We start from the raw sequence: 16816 nt of genomic DNA on the forward strand, positions 1-16816 counted from the left end.
GTGGGTGTGCGGTCTGTGATGGGGCAGGTCCGGCCCCTGGCACGTGGGTGGTGGCGGCCCCTGCTGGCGGAAGGCGGCAGTGCAGCCCCACCCTGAGATCCTGCTGGGGGGGGGGGGGGGTGCGGGGCAGAAGTCCCCCAGCAGGTACCTCGGTGGGTGTCTCCAGGAGCTGCGGTGCATTTTCTCACAGTTCTGGAGGCGGGCACTTGCTGCTCACGCTGCCGGCCAGCGGGTTCCCGCCTTCCTGGCGGCCTCGCCGTGTCCTGTGGCGGAGGGAGAGACAGAGAGAATCTCGCATCTCTTCTTACGGGGGGGCAAGATTTCTGTTGGATCGGGGCCACGCCCTGTGACCTCATGTAACCTTAATTATCTCCACGAAATCTCTGCCTCCAAAGGGAGTCACCCTGGGGGTTAAATTTTAGGGGCACGCGTGTCGATTCAGAGGAACGGAAACAACAATCCCGTCGGGGGCGGCAGGGCCCGCTAACCTCCTGTTTTCTGACCGGTTCTTGGCTCTGCTTCGGGTCTGAGCACGGTCCTGATCTGTGGGGCCGCGCAGGCTGGGGCATGGGTTCCACGGCCGGGTCTCAGTGTGACCTTCACCACCAGCTCCGGGCACCGGCCGTGCCGAAGCAGGCCCGTCCCTGAGCTGCACGGCCCCGTGTCTGAGAAAAACCCGCCTCCTCCAGCGTTCTGGGCCTCCGTGGCACAGGGTGTGCCCGAGGCCGCTGGGCTTGGCTCCCTCGTGCACACAGCTTGGGAGCACCCGGAACCTTAGCACTGTGTGGCCGGGCAGCGGGAGTCAGGTTCCGGAGGCCAGGAGGCCCCGCGGCGAGCCCCACCTCCCTCTGCCAAGCCCACCTGCTGGGGATTTGTCCCCTGGCTCACTTGGCGGGGGGGGGCCCAGTGCCAGGTCATCCCCGGACTCGTCCTGAGGGCTCTGCCTGTCAGGGGGTCTCCTTTCCACCCCTGCCACAGCCCCCTGGGCCCTCCTTGTGGCCGTGGTACCAGTCCTGTGGGCCGCCCTTCCCTGGGCTCCAAGACCCTGTCTCTGTGCACCTGTCCCACCTGCCAGGAAGGCCTTCTGGCTCCTGTTATGAGTCCCAAGTAGGGAGAGGGCTGGGAGGTATGCACACAGAGAGCCCAGGAACCGGGCTGGGTCAGGTCGTGCTCGGAAACCTCTGGGTGGTGCCGGTGGCTCAGTCAGTCATAGTGGCTCAGGTGTGGCAGGCAGGGCCGTGGGGGGTCAGTGCAGAGTAAGGTGGCTGGGTGGGGGAGGGGCTTAAGGGCTGCCGGACATCAGACAGCGCTGCCGTGCAGGCCTCGGTCTGGCCCAGGTCCCACATCACTGCCACTCCTCGGTGCATGTGGCAGGCAGGTGCTGCCAGGGGACCGAGCCCTCACTGCCACCCTGGTGTCCTCCCATAGGCTCACTTCCCTAGTGCCGGTTTGGGCCTGATGGGACCCTGGGCAGGGGCTCCCCAGCCGTATGCCTCACGGGAGGAAGTCGGGTCTCTCACGAGGGCGGTGTTCTGGATTTTTCGAGCACACTGCTCCTGGCAGACAGCGTGGTCCTGGCGTCCTCGGAGCCCTGAGGCCAGGCGCCCGGTCTGTGGGGATGCCGTGTCCGCTCCCCCATGCCGCCAGGCCTGCCGCTCCCCCTCCCACAGGCGACGAAAAACGGCCCGGGGTGGGCAGGGGCTGCGCGGGTCTGACGGGGGCTGCGGGCCAGGCCTGTGGGCTGTGCTGGCCACCCGGCCCCTGGCCTGACCGACAGGATAGTGGAAGTGTCTGGGTCGTGTCTGGGTCTCCACCACCCACAGCCGGCCCACCGCCTCCTCCAGGGAGCCTCCCAGTCTGCTTGGCCTCTGAGCCCCGAACACCCGGGCTCTCAGCGGGGCCCAGTGGTTTGCACTGCGGGCTGGATGGCGCTGGGTAGGTCTGCAGTCCCTGTTTGCACCCAGTCCCCAAACAGGCTGGGGATGTGGAGCCAGAAACAGACCCGCGTCCCGGGCACCCTGTGTATGGACTGAGGAGCAGAGCCAGGCCCGTGAACACCGCAGGAACAGTGTTGCCCTCTCACCGTCCCTGCTTCCGGAACACAGAGCAGAGGAGGGTCCTGGGGGCTCCCTGGAGGAGGCGGTCACGTGATATCCCTGCTCTGCACCTGATGAGGGTAGGCCCCTCAGCCGGGTCACCCTCCTGGGCTGACCTGGGCTCCTGTCTGTGTGTCCCCAGCCATCAACTCTTGTGCCCTGGGGAATGGCGGCTGCCAGCACGAGTGTGTCCAGCTCACGGTGACCCAGCACCGCTGCCAGTGCCGCCCCGACTTCCAGCTCCAGGAGGACGGGAAACGCTGTGTCCGTGAGTGTGCCGCCAGCCCTCGGGAGAGAGGCTGGACCCCACCGGGGCTCCCATAACCCATAGAGCCACCCGGGGACCCGAAGCCCGAGCCCAGGGCGGGTGCAGGGGCAGATGCTGGGGGGCTGGGGCTGGAAGGGGGCCTCAGCGGAGGCGACGAGGCATCGTCCAGCCCCTGGTGGGCACTGGAGAGGAAGCCCCTCAGGCTGTGCTCTGGGAGCACGGGGGAGGGAGTCCCTTAGGCTGTGCTCCGGGAGCATGGGGGAGGGAGTCCCTTAGGCTGTGCTCTGGGAGCATTGAGGAGGGAGCCCCTAGGCTGTGCTCTGGGAGCACGGAGGAGGGAGCCCCTGGGCTGTGTTCTGGGAGCACTGAGAAGGAAGTCCCTTAGGCTGTGCTCTGGGAGCACTGAGGAGGGGGCCCCCTAGGCTGTGTTCTGGGAGCACTGAGAAGGAAGTCCCTTAGGCTGTGCTCTGGGAGCACGGGGGAGGGAGCTCCTGGGCTGTGCTCTGGGAGCATGGAGGAGGGAGCCCCTGGGCTGTGCTCTGGGAGCACGGGGGAGGGACTCCCTTAGGCTGTGCTCTGGGAGCACGGGGGAGGGAGTCCCTAGGCTGTGCTTTGGGAGCATGGGAGAGGGAGCCCCTGGGCTGTGCTCTGGGAGCCCTGTGGAGGAAGCCTCCTAGGTTGTGCTCTGGGAGCACGGGGGAGGGAGGAAGCCTCCTAGGTTGTGCTCTGGGAGCACGGGGGAGGGAGGAAGCCTCCTAGGCTGTGCTCTGGGAGCACGGAGGAGGAAGCCCCTAGGCTGTGCTCTGGGAGCCCTCCCAGGAGGGAGCCCCTGGGCTGTGATCTGGGAGCACTGAGGAAGGGGCCCCCTAGGCTGTGTTCTGGGAGCACTGAGAAGGAAGTCCCTTAGGCTGTGCTCTGGGAGCACGGAGGAGGGAGCCCCTAGGCTGTGCTCTGGGAGCATTGAGGAGGGAGCCCCTAGGCTGTGCTCTGGGATCGTGCATCTGTTGGGAGCAGGAAGGCCAGGATAGGGCACGTGGGGGACGATGGGAAGGGCATCTGTGTGTTGGCCCTGGGCTTTGTGTGGGCAGGTGGGACCCAGGCCCCGGCCCTCGGGTGGAAGAGGTAGACAGGGCGCCACCTGGCATCTCGCCCTGGGGTCTCAGGGCTGCCTGCCACGGGGAGAGGAGCCTCCCCGATGGAGGTGGTGGGGGTAGGCCCGGGGCCCCAGGATGTGGAAACTGGGGGGGCGGGGCTCTGGGACGGGGCAGGTACTGCGAGAGCGCAACCCCCACTTGGCCTCCTGGGTCCCAGGCCAGGAGTGAGGGTGGGTCTGAGAGGCCGAGCAGCGGGGGCACAGCGGCATGGGGTCGCGGGCTGGGGGGCAGCTCGGCTCCCACTAGAAGGCTCAGGAGGAGCTGGCCGGCACCCAGTCTTCTCTGGAGTCTTCTCGGGGTGTCTCGGGGGCTCCCGCATCTGTGAGAGGGAGCCCCCCCCCCCCCCCGCCCCCAGCCTGGTGCCCTGGGGGAGCTCACGAGAGGCCCGGGACTGTCACTGCAGGGAGAAACCCGTGCGCGGACCGGAACGGCGGCTGCGCTCACACGTGCCAGGTGCGCCGGGGGCTCGCCCACTGTGAATGCCACGCGGGCTTCCTGCTGGGGGCGGACCGCAGGTCCTGCGAAGGTACGATGCCCCACCCCGGGGTGAGCCAGCCTCTGCACCCCACCTCGCGCGGGGGATGGGCGGGGACAGGGACACGCTGAGCAGAAGCAGGTGGGAGACCTCGGGTTGTGTTCTTAGTCCTTGTTTTATTTTTTAAATGTTCTATTGATTCTGGGGGAGAGAGGGAGACTGAGAGCGGGGGAGGGGCAGAGAGAGGGAGAGAGAGTCCGAAGCAGGCTCCAGGCTCCAGGCTCCATGCTGCAGCACAGACCGACGCGGGGTCGATCCCACAAACCGTGAGCTCCTGACCTGAGCTGAAATCAAGAGTGAGATGTTTAACCGACTGAGCCAGCCAGGCGCCCCTTGTGTTTTTATTTTTTAAATAGTTCCCATATTAGCTAAGTAGTACACGGTCGTCAGGGAAACAGAAGAGAGATCACGAAGAGAAAGGGAGGGAGATCACCCGAGCCCGGGTGGCGTCTCCGAGGCCGGCTTCTGGATGTCTCCACGGTTGTTTGTTGGGCCGGCGCCCTCGGAATCGTCCTCGGTCCCCGGTCCCAGGTCCCAGACGAAGCTGTCCTTCATCCCTGGCTGCAGGGGTGTGTGCTGAGTGGCCTGGGGCGTCTGTTACCCCATCACAGGAGTTTGGGGCGTGCCCCCTCCTCCCCGTGCACACGGCTCTGGGGACGGGTCTGTGCGTGTCCCCCTGTAACCCTCAGGGTGAGTCTGTGAGGTGATGCGGTGTGTCCAGGGCAGGCGGCGAGCTTTTCCCCGGGCGTCCGAGAGACGTGCCCCCCACGGCACCAACACCAGGACCCGGTGTCTCGGGCGTCATCGCCCTGCCGCTCTGTGTGCGGGCGTCTCAGCAGGACATGGGGCTGAGGGGCCCCTTCACCCCAAGGCTCCCCCCCTCCCACACACACTGGGGGCTGTGCATCCCAGGCCGGCAGCCCAGGGGCCTCCTCCTCGATCTTTCCCATCCAGATGTGGACGAATGTGCCACAGGGCAGGCGCGGTGTGCCCACGGCTGCCTCAACACCCGGGGGTCCTATAAGTGCATGTGCCACCCCGGCTACGAGCTGGGCGCTGATGGCCGACAGTGCTACCGTGAGTAGACGGTGGGCGGGCATCGGCCTCAGAGGGTGTGGAGGGGCCTGGGGGGGCTGCAGGGGGTCAGAGAGGACCGTGTCACCAGACCCCCATCCCCGGTGGCGGGTGTCACTGCAGGGATCGAGATGGAGATCGTGAACAGCTGTGAGGCCGGCAACGGGGGCTGCTCCCACGGCTGCAGCCACAGCAGTGCGGGGCCCCTGTGCAGCTGCCCCCGTGGCTACGAGCTGGACCAGGACCAGAAGACATGCATCGGTGCGCGGGCTCCCTGCACACGCCCCCGGTCTGCGCACTGCTGGCTGCCGTGACTCGGCATGCCCCCGTGCCCCCCTCCGTCCTGCTCGCTCTGCCCCGGGCCGGGGGTGGTGGCCGAGGGCGGGCCTGGGAAAGGCGGTACTGGGCGCCCTCGGCCCCCATCGCTCGGTCACTTGGTTAAGCGCCCCCCTGCCCCCCGTGCCGCCAGGTGGACTCCTCACCCCCCCTGCGGCCCCCAGTCTGGCCCCCACAGCCAGCGGGGTGGCCCTGGGGCCGGGGCACGTGTCCCGTGTGTGTGTGCGCGCGCGCGCAAGGCCGGGGAGGTGCGTGGGTGCGTGTGACCGCGTGCAGGGGTGCGTGCAGGCGGTGCCAGCGGCCCTGTGTGCGCCCCGCAGACGTGGACGACTGTGCGGACTCGCCGTGCTGTCAGCAGGTCTGCAGCAACAGCCCCGGCGGGTACGAGTGTGGCTGCTACGCCGGCTACCGGCTCAGCGCCGACGGCTGCGGCTGCGAGGGTGAGCCGGGGGCCGCTGGGGGCCCGGGGCGGGACCGGGGGGACCCCCCAAGGGGGACCCGGGTTTGGCTGCCCTGCCTGCCGCCCCCACCCCCGGCCAACCGCGTCCCGCTCCCGGGCTGCGCACCCCCGCCTGCTCCTGGCCCGGCCTCCTCCCCCCTGGGCGGGCGTCCGCTGTCCCCCTGACGCCGGAGGTGGGGGGACGGCTGTGGCGCAGTCATCCTCCGTCACGCATGCCCCTGACCTCAGTCCGGTGGGCGGAGCCGGGGGTGGGCGGACCCCCAGGCCCCCCGGGACAGGCCCAGCAGCCCCGGGTTTGCCCGCAGACGTGGACGAGTGCGCATCCGGCCGCGGCGGCTGTGAGCACCACTGCACCAACCTGGCCGGCTCCTTCCAGTGCTCCTGTGAGGCCGGCTTCCGGCTGGACGAGGACCGTCGAGGCTGTGCCCGTGAGTCCCTGCCTGTCACCGCAGGGACCCTGCCTTCTAGGCACCTGTCCCTTATGCCCCCCAGGTCCCCCCCTCTCCGTCCTGGCCAGGTAGAGCCCACCTCAGTCCTGCCTCTGGCTGTGGGACAAGCTGGGGGCAGCGGTGTCGGGGAAGGGGCTGGTCAGACAGGCCTCCGCCAGGGCAGGGGTTTGCCCAGGGGTCCGGGGTGGTCCAGTTCCTGTCCTGCCCCGGTGAGAGAGGGACCAAGGACGGTGTCCAAGGGAAGAGACCGCCCCTGCTGCCCCGCCCCCCCACCCCCGCTGCCCCTGCTGCACCTGGTCAGGAGTACAGCTGGGACGTCCCCTTGCCATCGAGCTGAGGCGGGGTGCAGCAGGGGCTATAGGTGGGGCCCCAGGGGGTGGGAGCTGCCTCTGGGCACTGAGGGGCGGGGGAATCCGGGACGGGAGGGTGGCAGGGGCTAAGGGGCTTTTGTGCCCCCGCCAGCCCTGGAGGTACCCGAGGCAGACCTGGACGGCCAGCTGCCCTTCGTGCGGCCCCTCCCACACGTCGCGGTGCTCCAGGACGAGCTGCCCCACCTCTTCCAAGATGACTACGTGGGGGCCCAGGAGGAGGCAGCAGCGGTGGAGGCCCGGGGCGAGCACACACTGCTGGAGAAGTTCGGTGCGGGCGGGCCCAGCCGTGGGGGCCCTGCTGTCGGGGACGGCGGCCCAGCCGCCACCCGCCCTGGGGTCTCGTTTGCACAGTGTGGTGGTGGGGGGGGTGGTGCTGAGCCTGGCCGGACCACGTGGGCCCTGACCTCTCTCTGCCGGTCTGCCCCCAGTGTGCCTGGACGCCTCCTTCGGCCAGGACTGCAGTCTCACCTGTGATGACTGCAGGAACGGGGCCACCTGCCTCCCGGGCCTGGACGGCTGTGACTGCCCTGAGGGCTGGACCGGGCTCATCTGCAACGAGAGTGAGGCCTCGGGGGCGGGGTCCTGCGGGCAGCCGCCCTGGGCCGGGGGAGGGGGGTTGGTCCCCGGGGCCTACCCGTTGCCGCGTTCCCTCCAGGTGCAGGGTCCAGCCAGGCGCTGCTCTAGGTGCCGGGGGCCCTCGGGGACTGGCAGGGGCAAGCGGGGCGGCAGCCCAGGCGGCAGGGGGTCTGACGGGGTGCCGCCGGTGGGCGGGACCAGCCACGACCCAGGCCGTACAGCGAGTTGGTACTGGAAGTGCCTCTGAGACCTGTTGTCCCAGCCCCCACCCAGTGACCAGCCCCCCTCAGGCGCCCGTGGGTGGGCGGTCTCAGGGCCGTGGTGACTGTCCCCGAGGGTTTGCCTGCTGAGAGCACCGCAGAGGAGGTGCACGTACTGGGGTTTAGAGGGAGGGAGTGTGGTGATCGATTAGTGATGTCTGCCGTGTGTCGTGGCTGGGCCTGGGGCACAGGTGCTTCTGAACTGGGGGGTTCACACCCCGGGAGGCGCCTCGGTGTCTCCAGAGGGGCTCCTGGGGCCACAGCGCTTCTGCGGCCGGTGACCCTGGTGCGTTGCTCTCACCGCCCGCAGCTTGTCCCCCAGACACATTTGGGAGGAACTGTAGCTTGTCCTGCAGCTGTCAGAACGGGGGGACCTGCCACCCCATGACGGGGGCCTGCCGCTGCCCCCCTGGCGTCTCTGGAGCCCACTGTGAGGACGGTGGGTGCCGCCCTCCTGGGGTGGGGGGGGTGGGACACGGCCTCCCAGCTGGCCTCCCGGCTTTCTCTTGGCCACCTGCCTCCCGCGGGAGTGGGGAGTGGGGAAGGCGGCCGTGTGGATGCGAGCTTTGCCTGGGGCCCAACTAGAGCTGATGGTGAAGACTTGGCGGGAAAACAGCCCTTTCAGAATGGGTTCCCCTGGAAGATAGTGAGCTGTCCATTCCTGGAAGCATTCAAGCAGACTCCTGGTGGCTTAGTGGGATTTGCACGAGGGAACGTGCCTGGGCCCATCATTGCATGGGACGACACTAACGTTCTTCCTAACTGCGAAGCATCAACATTTTTGAAGGAATTCGAGAGTCTATATAAATAAGTTTCCAAAAACACTTTGCCTTTAAGTCTGCAGGCCTTTAAAATTCTGCCTCTTTTGCCACAGAACGTAGCTAGTGCATGAACTTCCTGCCTTAGTAAGGGGGTAGTTTTAGTCACTGGAAGCCATCCCTGGGGCTTTGCCCCCCCCCCTCCCTCCCCCCCCCCCCCCCACTCTAGGCTTCAGGGCGTGTGTGGGCCCTGAACAGACCCACGGGGCTCCTGGCACGTGAACGGCTCGCATTGTTGTGCTTTTGCTTGTGGCGTGGTGTGGCGTGGTTCCCCCAGAGACCTGGGCCTCTGCTGGGGTCCTGTGGGGAGAGTGCACCAGTCCTGGGAGAGGCTGGCAGGCCAGTCCTCGGGCGGGAGGGCTCTGCGGCCCCCGCATAAGTTTCCTGGACTCCGGGCGCTCCAGGGCCCGGGGCTGCATCCCTCTAGCCTCTGCCTCCGTCTTCCCATCTCCAGCTTTCCTCTCCTTTCCCTTTTAAGGACACTCAGGGGATCAGGCCACTTGGATAACCAAGGGGGGTTCTCACCTGTAGATCCTGGGGATTTAGACAGCTGGTTGGGGCTGTGTGTCCCTCCTTCCCTGAGGGCCAGAGGTTAGGCTACGTGACCACCGAGGGACGGAAGTCAGGATGCTGTAGATGTGGATGGGGCATAGGAGATCGGGGGAGTCTCTGTGCATCCCACGCATATGCTGAAGAATGTCCTTGGCTTTGCACCCCGGGCCATCCTCCAGGCCACAGATGCTGGGGAGACGGGCCAGCCAGGGCAGATGGCCATATGTATGGCTCATCTTGTGTCTGCCCTGTCCTCATGGTGCCCTTGCCTGCCCCCCGGGCCCCTCCCTGTCTGGGGTGCAGAGTCCTCTGACTGCTGGTGGCACCAGAGCCCTGTGCCCCAGTGGCCCGGGCCACTCCTGGCTCCTATGCTAGGCACTGGGGCCCCCGGGAGCATCTCCACGGCCTGAGGACATGTCTAGGGGGTCACTCAGCAGGCCCTGCCTCCCCCAGGCTGCCCCAAGGGCTTCTACGGCAAGCAGTGTCACAAGAAGTGCCACTGTGCCAATCGTGGCCGGTGCCACCGCCTCTACGGGGCCTGCCTCTGCGACCCGGGGCTCTACGGCCGTTTCTGCCACCTGGGTGAGTCCCCCGCCCTGGCTGCCTGCGCCCAAGGGGACGGCCGAGGGCTCCTTCTGTGCCTTGCTGCCCGTGCTGAGGCTTGGGTGAGGCGTCACCACCTGCAGATGACGATGCCGGGCTGGCGAGGCCCCCCCGGCTGGGATGTGGGGTCCGCCCCCGGGGCTGTGGGCTCAGAGCCTCGTCCTCTGAACTGCGCTGGCCTTCAGGGTGTCTCCTGTTACCTCCCGGCCCCACCCGGGCTAGTGGGTGGGCTGGCTTCCCTCTGAACGGGGCACGGGCTCACCTTGGCTTTTGGGGTTCCCTGGCAGCCAGGGGGAGTCCTGAGTCCCCAGCGGGGCCACCCCTCCCTGGTGGGCCAGTGGAGCAAAGGTGGGTGACGATGAGCCGACCTCACCTGGGAGATCTCCACGTTCCCCTGTAGAAGGATCATTTAAAGGGGAGGAACCGGGAGTCCGAGGGTCTCCCGGCTGGGAAGTGGTGGGACCCAGGGCACGCGCCCACACTCTGCCGAGACCGTCTCTCATCTATAGAACGGGCACGTGGGTCGCAGCCCCCTGGGACACCAGCGTCTGGGAGGGCAGGACCTCCCTGCGCGGCTCCCGGGAACACGTGTCCGTGAGGGGGAGCTGGAGAGCTGGGACCCAGGAGGGGCTGGCCCGTGCAGGCGGCCAGGCTCTCACGTGGGCTCTGTGGCTGCAGCCTGTCCTCCGTGGGCCTTCGGGCCGGGCTGCTCGGAGGAGTGTCAGTGCGAACAGCGGAACGCGCTTGCGTGCGACCGGAGAGACGGCAGCTGTTCTTGCAAAGCGGGCTTCAGGGGCGAGCGGTGTCAGGACGGTGAGTGCAGGGGGTGCGGAGGGGTGGGGGGAAGGGCCCCAGCCTGGCCGACCCTGCAGGCCCCTCTCTCCTTGCCCCCTGCAGAGTGCGAGCCAGGCTTCTTCGGGCCCGGGTGCCTGCAGGCATGTGCCTGCCCTCAGGGCGTGGCCTGTGACCCCGTCAGCGGCCAGTGTGGGAAGCGGTGTCCCGCCGGCTACTGGGGGAAGGACTGTGACCAAGGTCAGTGGCCAGCCCGGGGGGCGCCCGGGGTCGGGTGGGGTGGGGGTCACCTGCCTGCGCCGGGCACCGGGCCCCAGAAGTGACGGGAGCAGGAGGTGGAGTGAAGCCGCCAGCCTGGCCCCGGTGGCACTTGAACCTGCCGTGGCCCCGCCCTGGTCATGCAGGGGTGACTCGGCACTGGTCTGCTGGTCCCGGTGCACCTGTCAGGGCTGCTGGGGCAGGAGTAAGTCTGTGCTCGGGGCCTGGCCCAGGGAAGGGGTCTGCCCCTCCACTGGTCAGCTAGAACATGCTCAGTGTGCTGGGGGCTCCATCCCGGTGGGTCTAAGCCTGGGGGACCTAGGGCAGCTCTCTCGCGGTGGGTCTGAGTGTGGGACCCAGGACAGCTCCGTCCTGGTGGGTCTGAGTCTGTGGGACCCGGGGCAGCTCTGTCCTGGTGGGTCTGAGTCTGGGGGACCCGGGGCAGCTCTGTCCTGGTGGGTCTGAGCCTGTGGGACTGGGGGCAGCTCCATCCCGGTGGGTCTGAGTCTGGGGGACTCAGAGCAGCTCCATCCCAGTGGGTCTGAGTCTGCAGGACCCAGGGCAGCTCCGTCCCAGTGGGTCTGAGTGTGGGACCTGGGGCAGCTCTGTCCCGGTGGGTCTGAGCCTGTGGGACCCGGGGCAGCTCTGTCCCGGTGGGTCTGAGTCTGGGGGACCCGGGGCAGCTCCGTCCTGGTGGGTCTGAGTCTGGGGGACCCGGGGCAGCTCTGTCCTGGTGGGTCTGAGTCTGGGGGACCCGGGGCAGCTCTGCCTGGTGGGTCTGAGCCTGTGGGACTGGGGGCAGCTCCATCCCGGTGGGTCTGAGTCTGGGGGACTCAGAGCAGCTCCGTCCCAGTGGGTCTGAGTGTGGGACCCGGGGCAGCTCTGTCCTGGTGGGTCTGAGCCTGTGGGACCCGGGGCAGCTCTGTCCCGGTGGGTCTGAGTCTGGGGGACCCGGGGCAGCTCTGTCCTGGTGGGTCTGAGTCTGGGGGACCCGGGGCAGCTCCATCCCAGTGGGTCTGAGTCTGCAGGACCCAGGGCAGCTCCGTCCCAGTGGGTCTGAGTGTGGGACCCGGGGCAGCTCTGTCCTGGTGGGTCTGAGTCTGGGGGGCCCGGAGCAGCTCTGTCCTGGTGGGTCTGAGCCTGCGGGACCCGGGGCAGCTCCGTCCCAGTGGGTCTGAGTGTGGGACCTGGGGGAGCTCCGTCCTGATGGGTCTGAGTCTGGGGGGCCCGGGGCAGCTCCGTCCCAGTGGGTCTGAGTCTGGGGGACCCGGGACAGCTCCGTCCCAGTGGGTCTGAGTGTGGGACCCGGGGGAGCTCCGTCCTGGTGGGTCTGAGTCTGGGGGACCCGGGGCAGCTCCGTCCCGGTGGGTCTGAGCCTGCAGGACCCAGGGCAGCTCCGTCCCAGTGGGTCTGAGTGTGGGACCTGGGGCAGCTCTGTCCCGGTGGGTCTGAGTGTGGGACCTGGGGGAGCTCCGTCCTGATGGGTCTGAGTCTGGGGGGCCCGGGGCAGCTCCGTCCCAGTGGGTCTGAGTCTGGGGGACCCGGGGCAGCTCTGTCCTGGTGGGTCTGAGCCTGCGGGACCCGGGGCAGCTCCGTCCCAGTGGGTCTGAGTGTGGGACCCGGGGCAGCTCCGTCCCGGTGGATCTGAGTCTGGGGGACCCGGGGCAGCTCTGTCCTGGTGGGTCTGAGTCTGGGGGACCCGGGGCAGCTCCGTCCCGGTGGGTCTGAGTCTGGGGGACCCGGGGCAGCTCCGTCCCAGTGGGTCTGAGTGTGGGACCTGGGGGAGCTCCGTCCCGGTGGGTCTGAGTCTGGGGGACCCGGGGCAGCTCCGTCCCGGTGGGTCTGAGTCTGGGGGACCCGGGGCAGCTCTGTCCTGGTGGGTCTGAGCCTGTGGGACCCGGGGCAGCTCCGTCCCGGTGGGTCTGAGTCTGGGGGACCTGGGGCAGCTCTGTCCCAGTGGGTCTGAGTGTGGGACCTGGGGGAGCTCCGTCCCGGTGGGTCTGAGTCTGGGGGACCCGGGGCAGCTCCCTCACGGTGGGTCTGAGTCTGGGGGACCCGGGGCAGCTCTGTCCTAGTGGGTCTGAGTCTGGGGGACCCGGGGCAGCTCCGTCCCGGTGGGTCTGAGTCTGGGGGACCCGGGGCAGCTCCGTCCCAGTGGGTCTGAGTGTGGGACCTGGGGGAGCTCCGTCCCGGTGGGTCTGAGTCTGGGGGACCCGGGGCAGCTCTGTCCTGGTGGGTCTGAGTCTGGGGGACCCGGGGCAGCTCCCTCACGGTGGGTCTGAGTCTGGGGGACCCGGGGCAGCTCCCTCACGGTGGGTCTGAGTCTGGGGGACCCGGGGCAGCTCCCTCACGGTGGGTCTGAGTGCGGGACCTGGGAGAGCTCCGTCCTGGTGGGTCTGAGTCTGGGGGACCCGGGGCAGCTCCCTCACCGTGGGTCTGAGTGCGGGACCTGGGAGAGCTCCGTCCTGGTGGGTCTGAGTCTGGGGGACCCGGGGCAGCTCCATCCCGGTGGGTCTGAGTGCGGGACCCGGGGCAGCTCCGTCCCGGTGGGTCTGAGTCTGGGGGACCCGGGGCAGCTCCCTCACGGTGGGTCTGAGTGCGGGACCCGGGGGAGCTCCGTCCTGGTGGGTCTGAGTCTGGGGGACCCGGGGCAGCTCCCTCACCGTGGGTCTGAGTGCGGGACCCTGGCAGCTGCTCCTGCAGGGGCGACTTGAAGCACAGGGTTGGGCTGGAAGTGCGGCGTGGCGAGTGACAGAAGGCCCCCCGCACGGCTGCCCTGGCCACGCGGTGAAGGACATGGGCAGAGCGGTGGGCGAGGCTGGAGGCCCCTCTGGTGCTCACACGCCGCAGGCAGATGAGGAGGAAGAAAGCCCCCCGCGTGGGTCCTGGGGCTGCCCAGCCCTACTCATGGGGTGTGGACAAGTGGGGACCTTCCAGAGCACACGGTGTGAGCACTGTTTGCACCTGTTGGCCCAAGTGGATGGGAACTGCCCGGACTGAGCGGTCCACTGGTGTGAGCATTCTTTGAGGTTGGGGCGGGGGGGACTGGCTGGCTCGAGCTCCCCCTAGTCTTGGCCTGTCCCGTCCCGAGAACAAGGAGGGGATTGGAGGCCACTACCCAGCCTGAGATGAGTCAGTGTCTCCCCGTGCACCAGGCCAGGTCCCTCTAGAGGGGTGGTCCTGGAGGCCAAGGTGATGATCTCGCAGAGCTCTCGGGTCCCAGGGGTCCAGGAGGAGTGTGTGGGGGGCTGGGAACCCAGCCTGGACCCCCAACCCCCTGTGCACCCCAAGGGGCTCCGCGGTCTCTGGAGGTCTTTAGTAGCTGCACACATCTGCTCTCCTGTCCTCCAAGCCCCGGCAGAGCTCAGCGAGTCACAGACTTGCCTTGGGGACCCCTGACTCTTCTCTCTGCCTCCCCCCACCCCACCGGACACTCACGGGAGTGCTTGTGAGCACAGCACACACTTGGGCAGCTGCCCCAGGGACGGGCAGGAGGTCTCTCCAGAAACCGTCAGCTGGAGCCCTTCTCTGCTGGGTTTCCTTGTTTCTTTCCCTTTTCTCTTTGATAGTTTCCTGCACCCTAAGGATGCAGCACAGGAAATGCCATGCATATTTTTTTGGGAGTGATGGGCTCCCCACTCCTGTCGGGTCTGGAGAGATTTACCACCCCAAATGCGTGTCTGCCGGGCCCCCTGAGGCCCCACGGGACAGCTTCAGCTGGTGCCGTCACCGGCCTCCGTCCCCTGGTCCCCACTGCGCGGCTGCCCGTGGGCGCCTCCAGTCCTGCTCAGGTGCCCTTGCCCCAGGGGCGGGGGGAGGCGGGTGCGCGCCCCGCCCAGGACGGGCCCTCAGGACAAGGGTCCGCAGATGTGTCCTCAGTCCCAGAGCCCCCTCCAGGGACTCCACCCACCCCTCCGACACTCTGCCCCAGGGCAGGGTGCTTGCTCCCCACTCCCCCAAGGGCACTTTTTGATTCCTTGGGTGCGGAGCTCGGCCCCACAGCCCATCCCCTCCAGGGGCTGCGCCCTCCTTCCTGGACCTGCCAGAGCTTTCCTGCGGCAAGGGGCAGAGCTGCAGGGGGGCCCAGGGCTACTGTGGGGTGTGGGGGGAGGCCGTGCCCAGGCTGGTCGGAGGCTTAGGGCGCCCTGGGCTCTGCGTGTTCTCTCGGGGAGGGCGCAGAGGCTCCCAGCACCTGCACCCACAGAGCCTGCCGTCTTCGCCCCTCAGCAGGCTCTCTCTCCCTGGTCTTGGCTCTTCCCCCAGGGTCTTGCTGCCCCTCTGTTGGGCAGAGGAGGAGGGGGCCCCAGGACTCTGGGAGGCCCCCCCCACCCTCCTAATGTGTCTGGCTCCCACGGTAGCCCCCATCCTGCGCGGAAAGGGCCACAGGGCGGGGTAAAGTGGTGTGTGTAGAACCCTGCCTCACCACAGCCCGTACTCTTTGGGGATCTGAGGCAGGGGGCCACGCCTGTCCCGGGCTTCCTGGCTGGCGGGGAGCGGGGAGGAAGGAGGGCAGAACTGCCTCCGGCTCCAGTGTGCTTGGGAGCCCGCAGAGTCCTCCCTGCGCCCCCTGCCCCCAGCAGGCCCCTCCCTGCCGGCATGCTCCGCGCCCTGCCTGTTCCTATGACCACTATGGTCACCCAGGGGACTCTGGCTGTGCCCAGCAGCCCCACTGGGGTAGGGGGTTGCTGAGGCCCCACCTACCTGTTCCTTCCTGCAGAGTGCCCGGAGGGGACGTTCGGTGTGAACTGCTCGGGCTCCTGCTCCTGTGGTGGGGCACCCTGCGACCGGGTCACGGGGCAATGCCAGTGCCCTCCAGGGAGGACTGGGGACGATTGTGGGGCAGGTGAGTGGTAGCAGTGTCCTGAGATCCCCTCCCCACTGCGCTGCACAAGGCTGGGTGGTCCCAGCCCGGACCGTGTTTGGGGACCCCAGCGCCAACTGCATTTGGGGACCCCCAGCCCTGGCCCCTGCCCTGGAGGCCTGCAGACCCCGGCCCCATCCTCAGCAGCTGAGACCCCACGCTGAATCACGCTTGGGTCTGGGGGTGGGGACCGAGCTGACCTACGTGCACCAGGAGCCCGTCAGCCACGGCGACGGACCGGCCAGCCGAGCCGCCTGCCCTCCCTGTGGGCGGTGCTGTGCCCTCTGGGCTGCCGGCGTATGGGGGTCTCCCAGCCTCTCTGATGCACTCCCCATTTTGCCTGTTGAGCTGTCCTGGGGCAGGGGCTCCTCTTTGGAGGTGGTCCTCTGCAGCCTGCAGCCCAAGGAGGGGCTGGGGGCTCCCATGACCCCTTCCTCTCCCTCCCCTGGGCCGGCTCAGTTGGTGCCACCACTAGGCTGGGACACAGGGTCGGTACCGTGCTCCCCCGGGGCAGCAAGGCCCCCCGGGGAGACTGACTGGCTGTGGTGGGGGGGGGGGTAGATTGTCCCGAAGGCCGCTGGGGGCTGGGCTGCCAGGAGATCTGCCCTGCGTGTGAGCACGGTGCCGTCTGCGAGCCCGGGACCGGAGCCTGCCTGTGCCGCCCCGGCTACACGGGCAGCCGCTGCCAGGACGGTGAGTCCCATGTCCCCTCCGACCTCAGACCCTAGCCCGGGCGGCCCCACCCACCGCTCACGCTTCCTCGTCCTGCAGCGTGCCCGGCGGGCTGGTTTGGGCCCGGCTGCCAGATGAGGTGCTCCTGTGCCAATGACGGGCACTGCCACCCGGTGACCGGACGTTGCAGCTGTGCCCCCGGGTGGACCGGCCTCAGCTGCCAGAGAGGTGTGTGGGCCCGGGGCCCGGGGCCGGGCTTGTGGGGGGAGGAGGAGACGGGATGCTCGCGGGTTCTGCCGGGCCTGTGCGGGCTGACCTGGGTTGTGTTGCAGCCTGCGACAGCGGCCACTGGGGACCCAACTGCAGCCACACCTGCAGCTGCAGTGTAGGCCACGGCAGTTGCGATGCGGTCAGCGGCCTGTGTGCGTGTGAGGCCGGCTACACGGGCCCGCGGTGTGAGCAGCGTGAGTCCTGGCCCGCTCACAGCCATGCTCCCACGCATGTGCATGCACGCACGCAAGTGCTGGGGGCCCTAGTCCTGGGATAGGCAGGGGTCCCCTCCCCCAGCTCCCCCTGCCCCCCAGCTCCCCCTGCCCCCCCAGCTCTCCCTGCCCCCCAGCTCCCCCTGCCCCCCAGCTCCCCCTGCCCTGCTGGGCCCAGGCAGCCCCCATGTACCTGGGC

The 16816-nt window shown here is 68.4% G+C and overlaps 1 protein-coding gene across 3 annotated transcripts in view; it reads left to right on the top strand.

Annotated features, from left to right (window-relative positions):
• MEGF6 (multiple EGF like domains 6) overlaps positions 1-16816 on the top strand; it is an 88586-nt gene that overhangs the window by 63041 nt on the left and 8729 nt on the right. For all 3 annotated transcript variants that reach the window (XM_078452526.2, XM_078452527.2, XM_078452528.2), the window contains 16 exons: positions 2239-2364; positions 3922-4044; positions 5008-5130; positions 5251-5388; positions 5784-5903; positions 6229-6351; positions 6835-7011; positions 7172-7303; positions 7890-8018; positions 9403-9531; positions 10231-10365; positions 10450-10584; positions 15320-15445; positions 16025-16156; positions 16235-16363; positions 16468-16599. In XM_078452526.2, the coding sequence (XP_078308652.2) occupies positions 2239-2364; positions 3922-4044; positions 5008-5130; positions 5251-5388; positions 5784-5903; positions 6229-6351; positions 6835-7011; positions 7172-7303; positions 7890-8018; positions 9403-9531; positions 10231-10365; positions 10450-10584; positions 15320-15445; positions 16025-16156; positions 16235-16363; positions 16468-16599 (2109 nt within the window). The remainder of the gene's footprint in view (positions 1-2238; positions 2365-3921; positions 4045-5007; positions 5131-5250; positions 5389-5783; positions 5904-6228; positions 6352-6834; positions 7012-7171; positions 7304-7889; positions 8019-9402; positions 9532-10230; positions 10366-10449; positions 10585-15319; positions 15446-16024; positions 16157-16234; positions 16364-16467; positions 16600-16816) is intronic.

Source organism: Panthera onca, chromosome C1 (assembly GCF_046562875.1).
Source record: "Panthera onca isolate mPanOnc1 chromosome C1, mPanOnc1 haplotype 2, whole genome shotgun sequence".
Lineage (NCBI taxonomy): Eukaryota > Metazoa > Chordata > Mammalia > Carnivora > Felidae > Panthera > Panthera onca.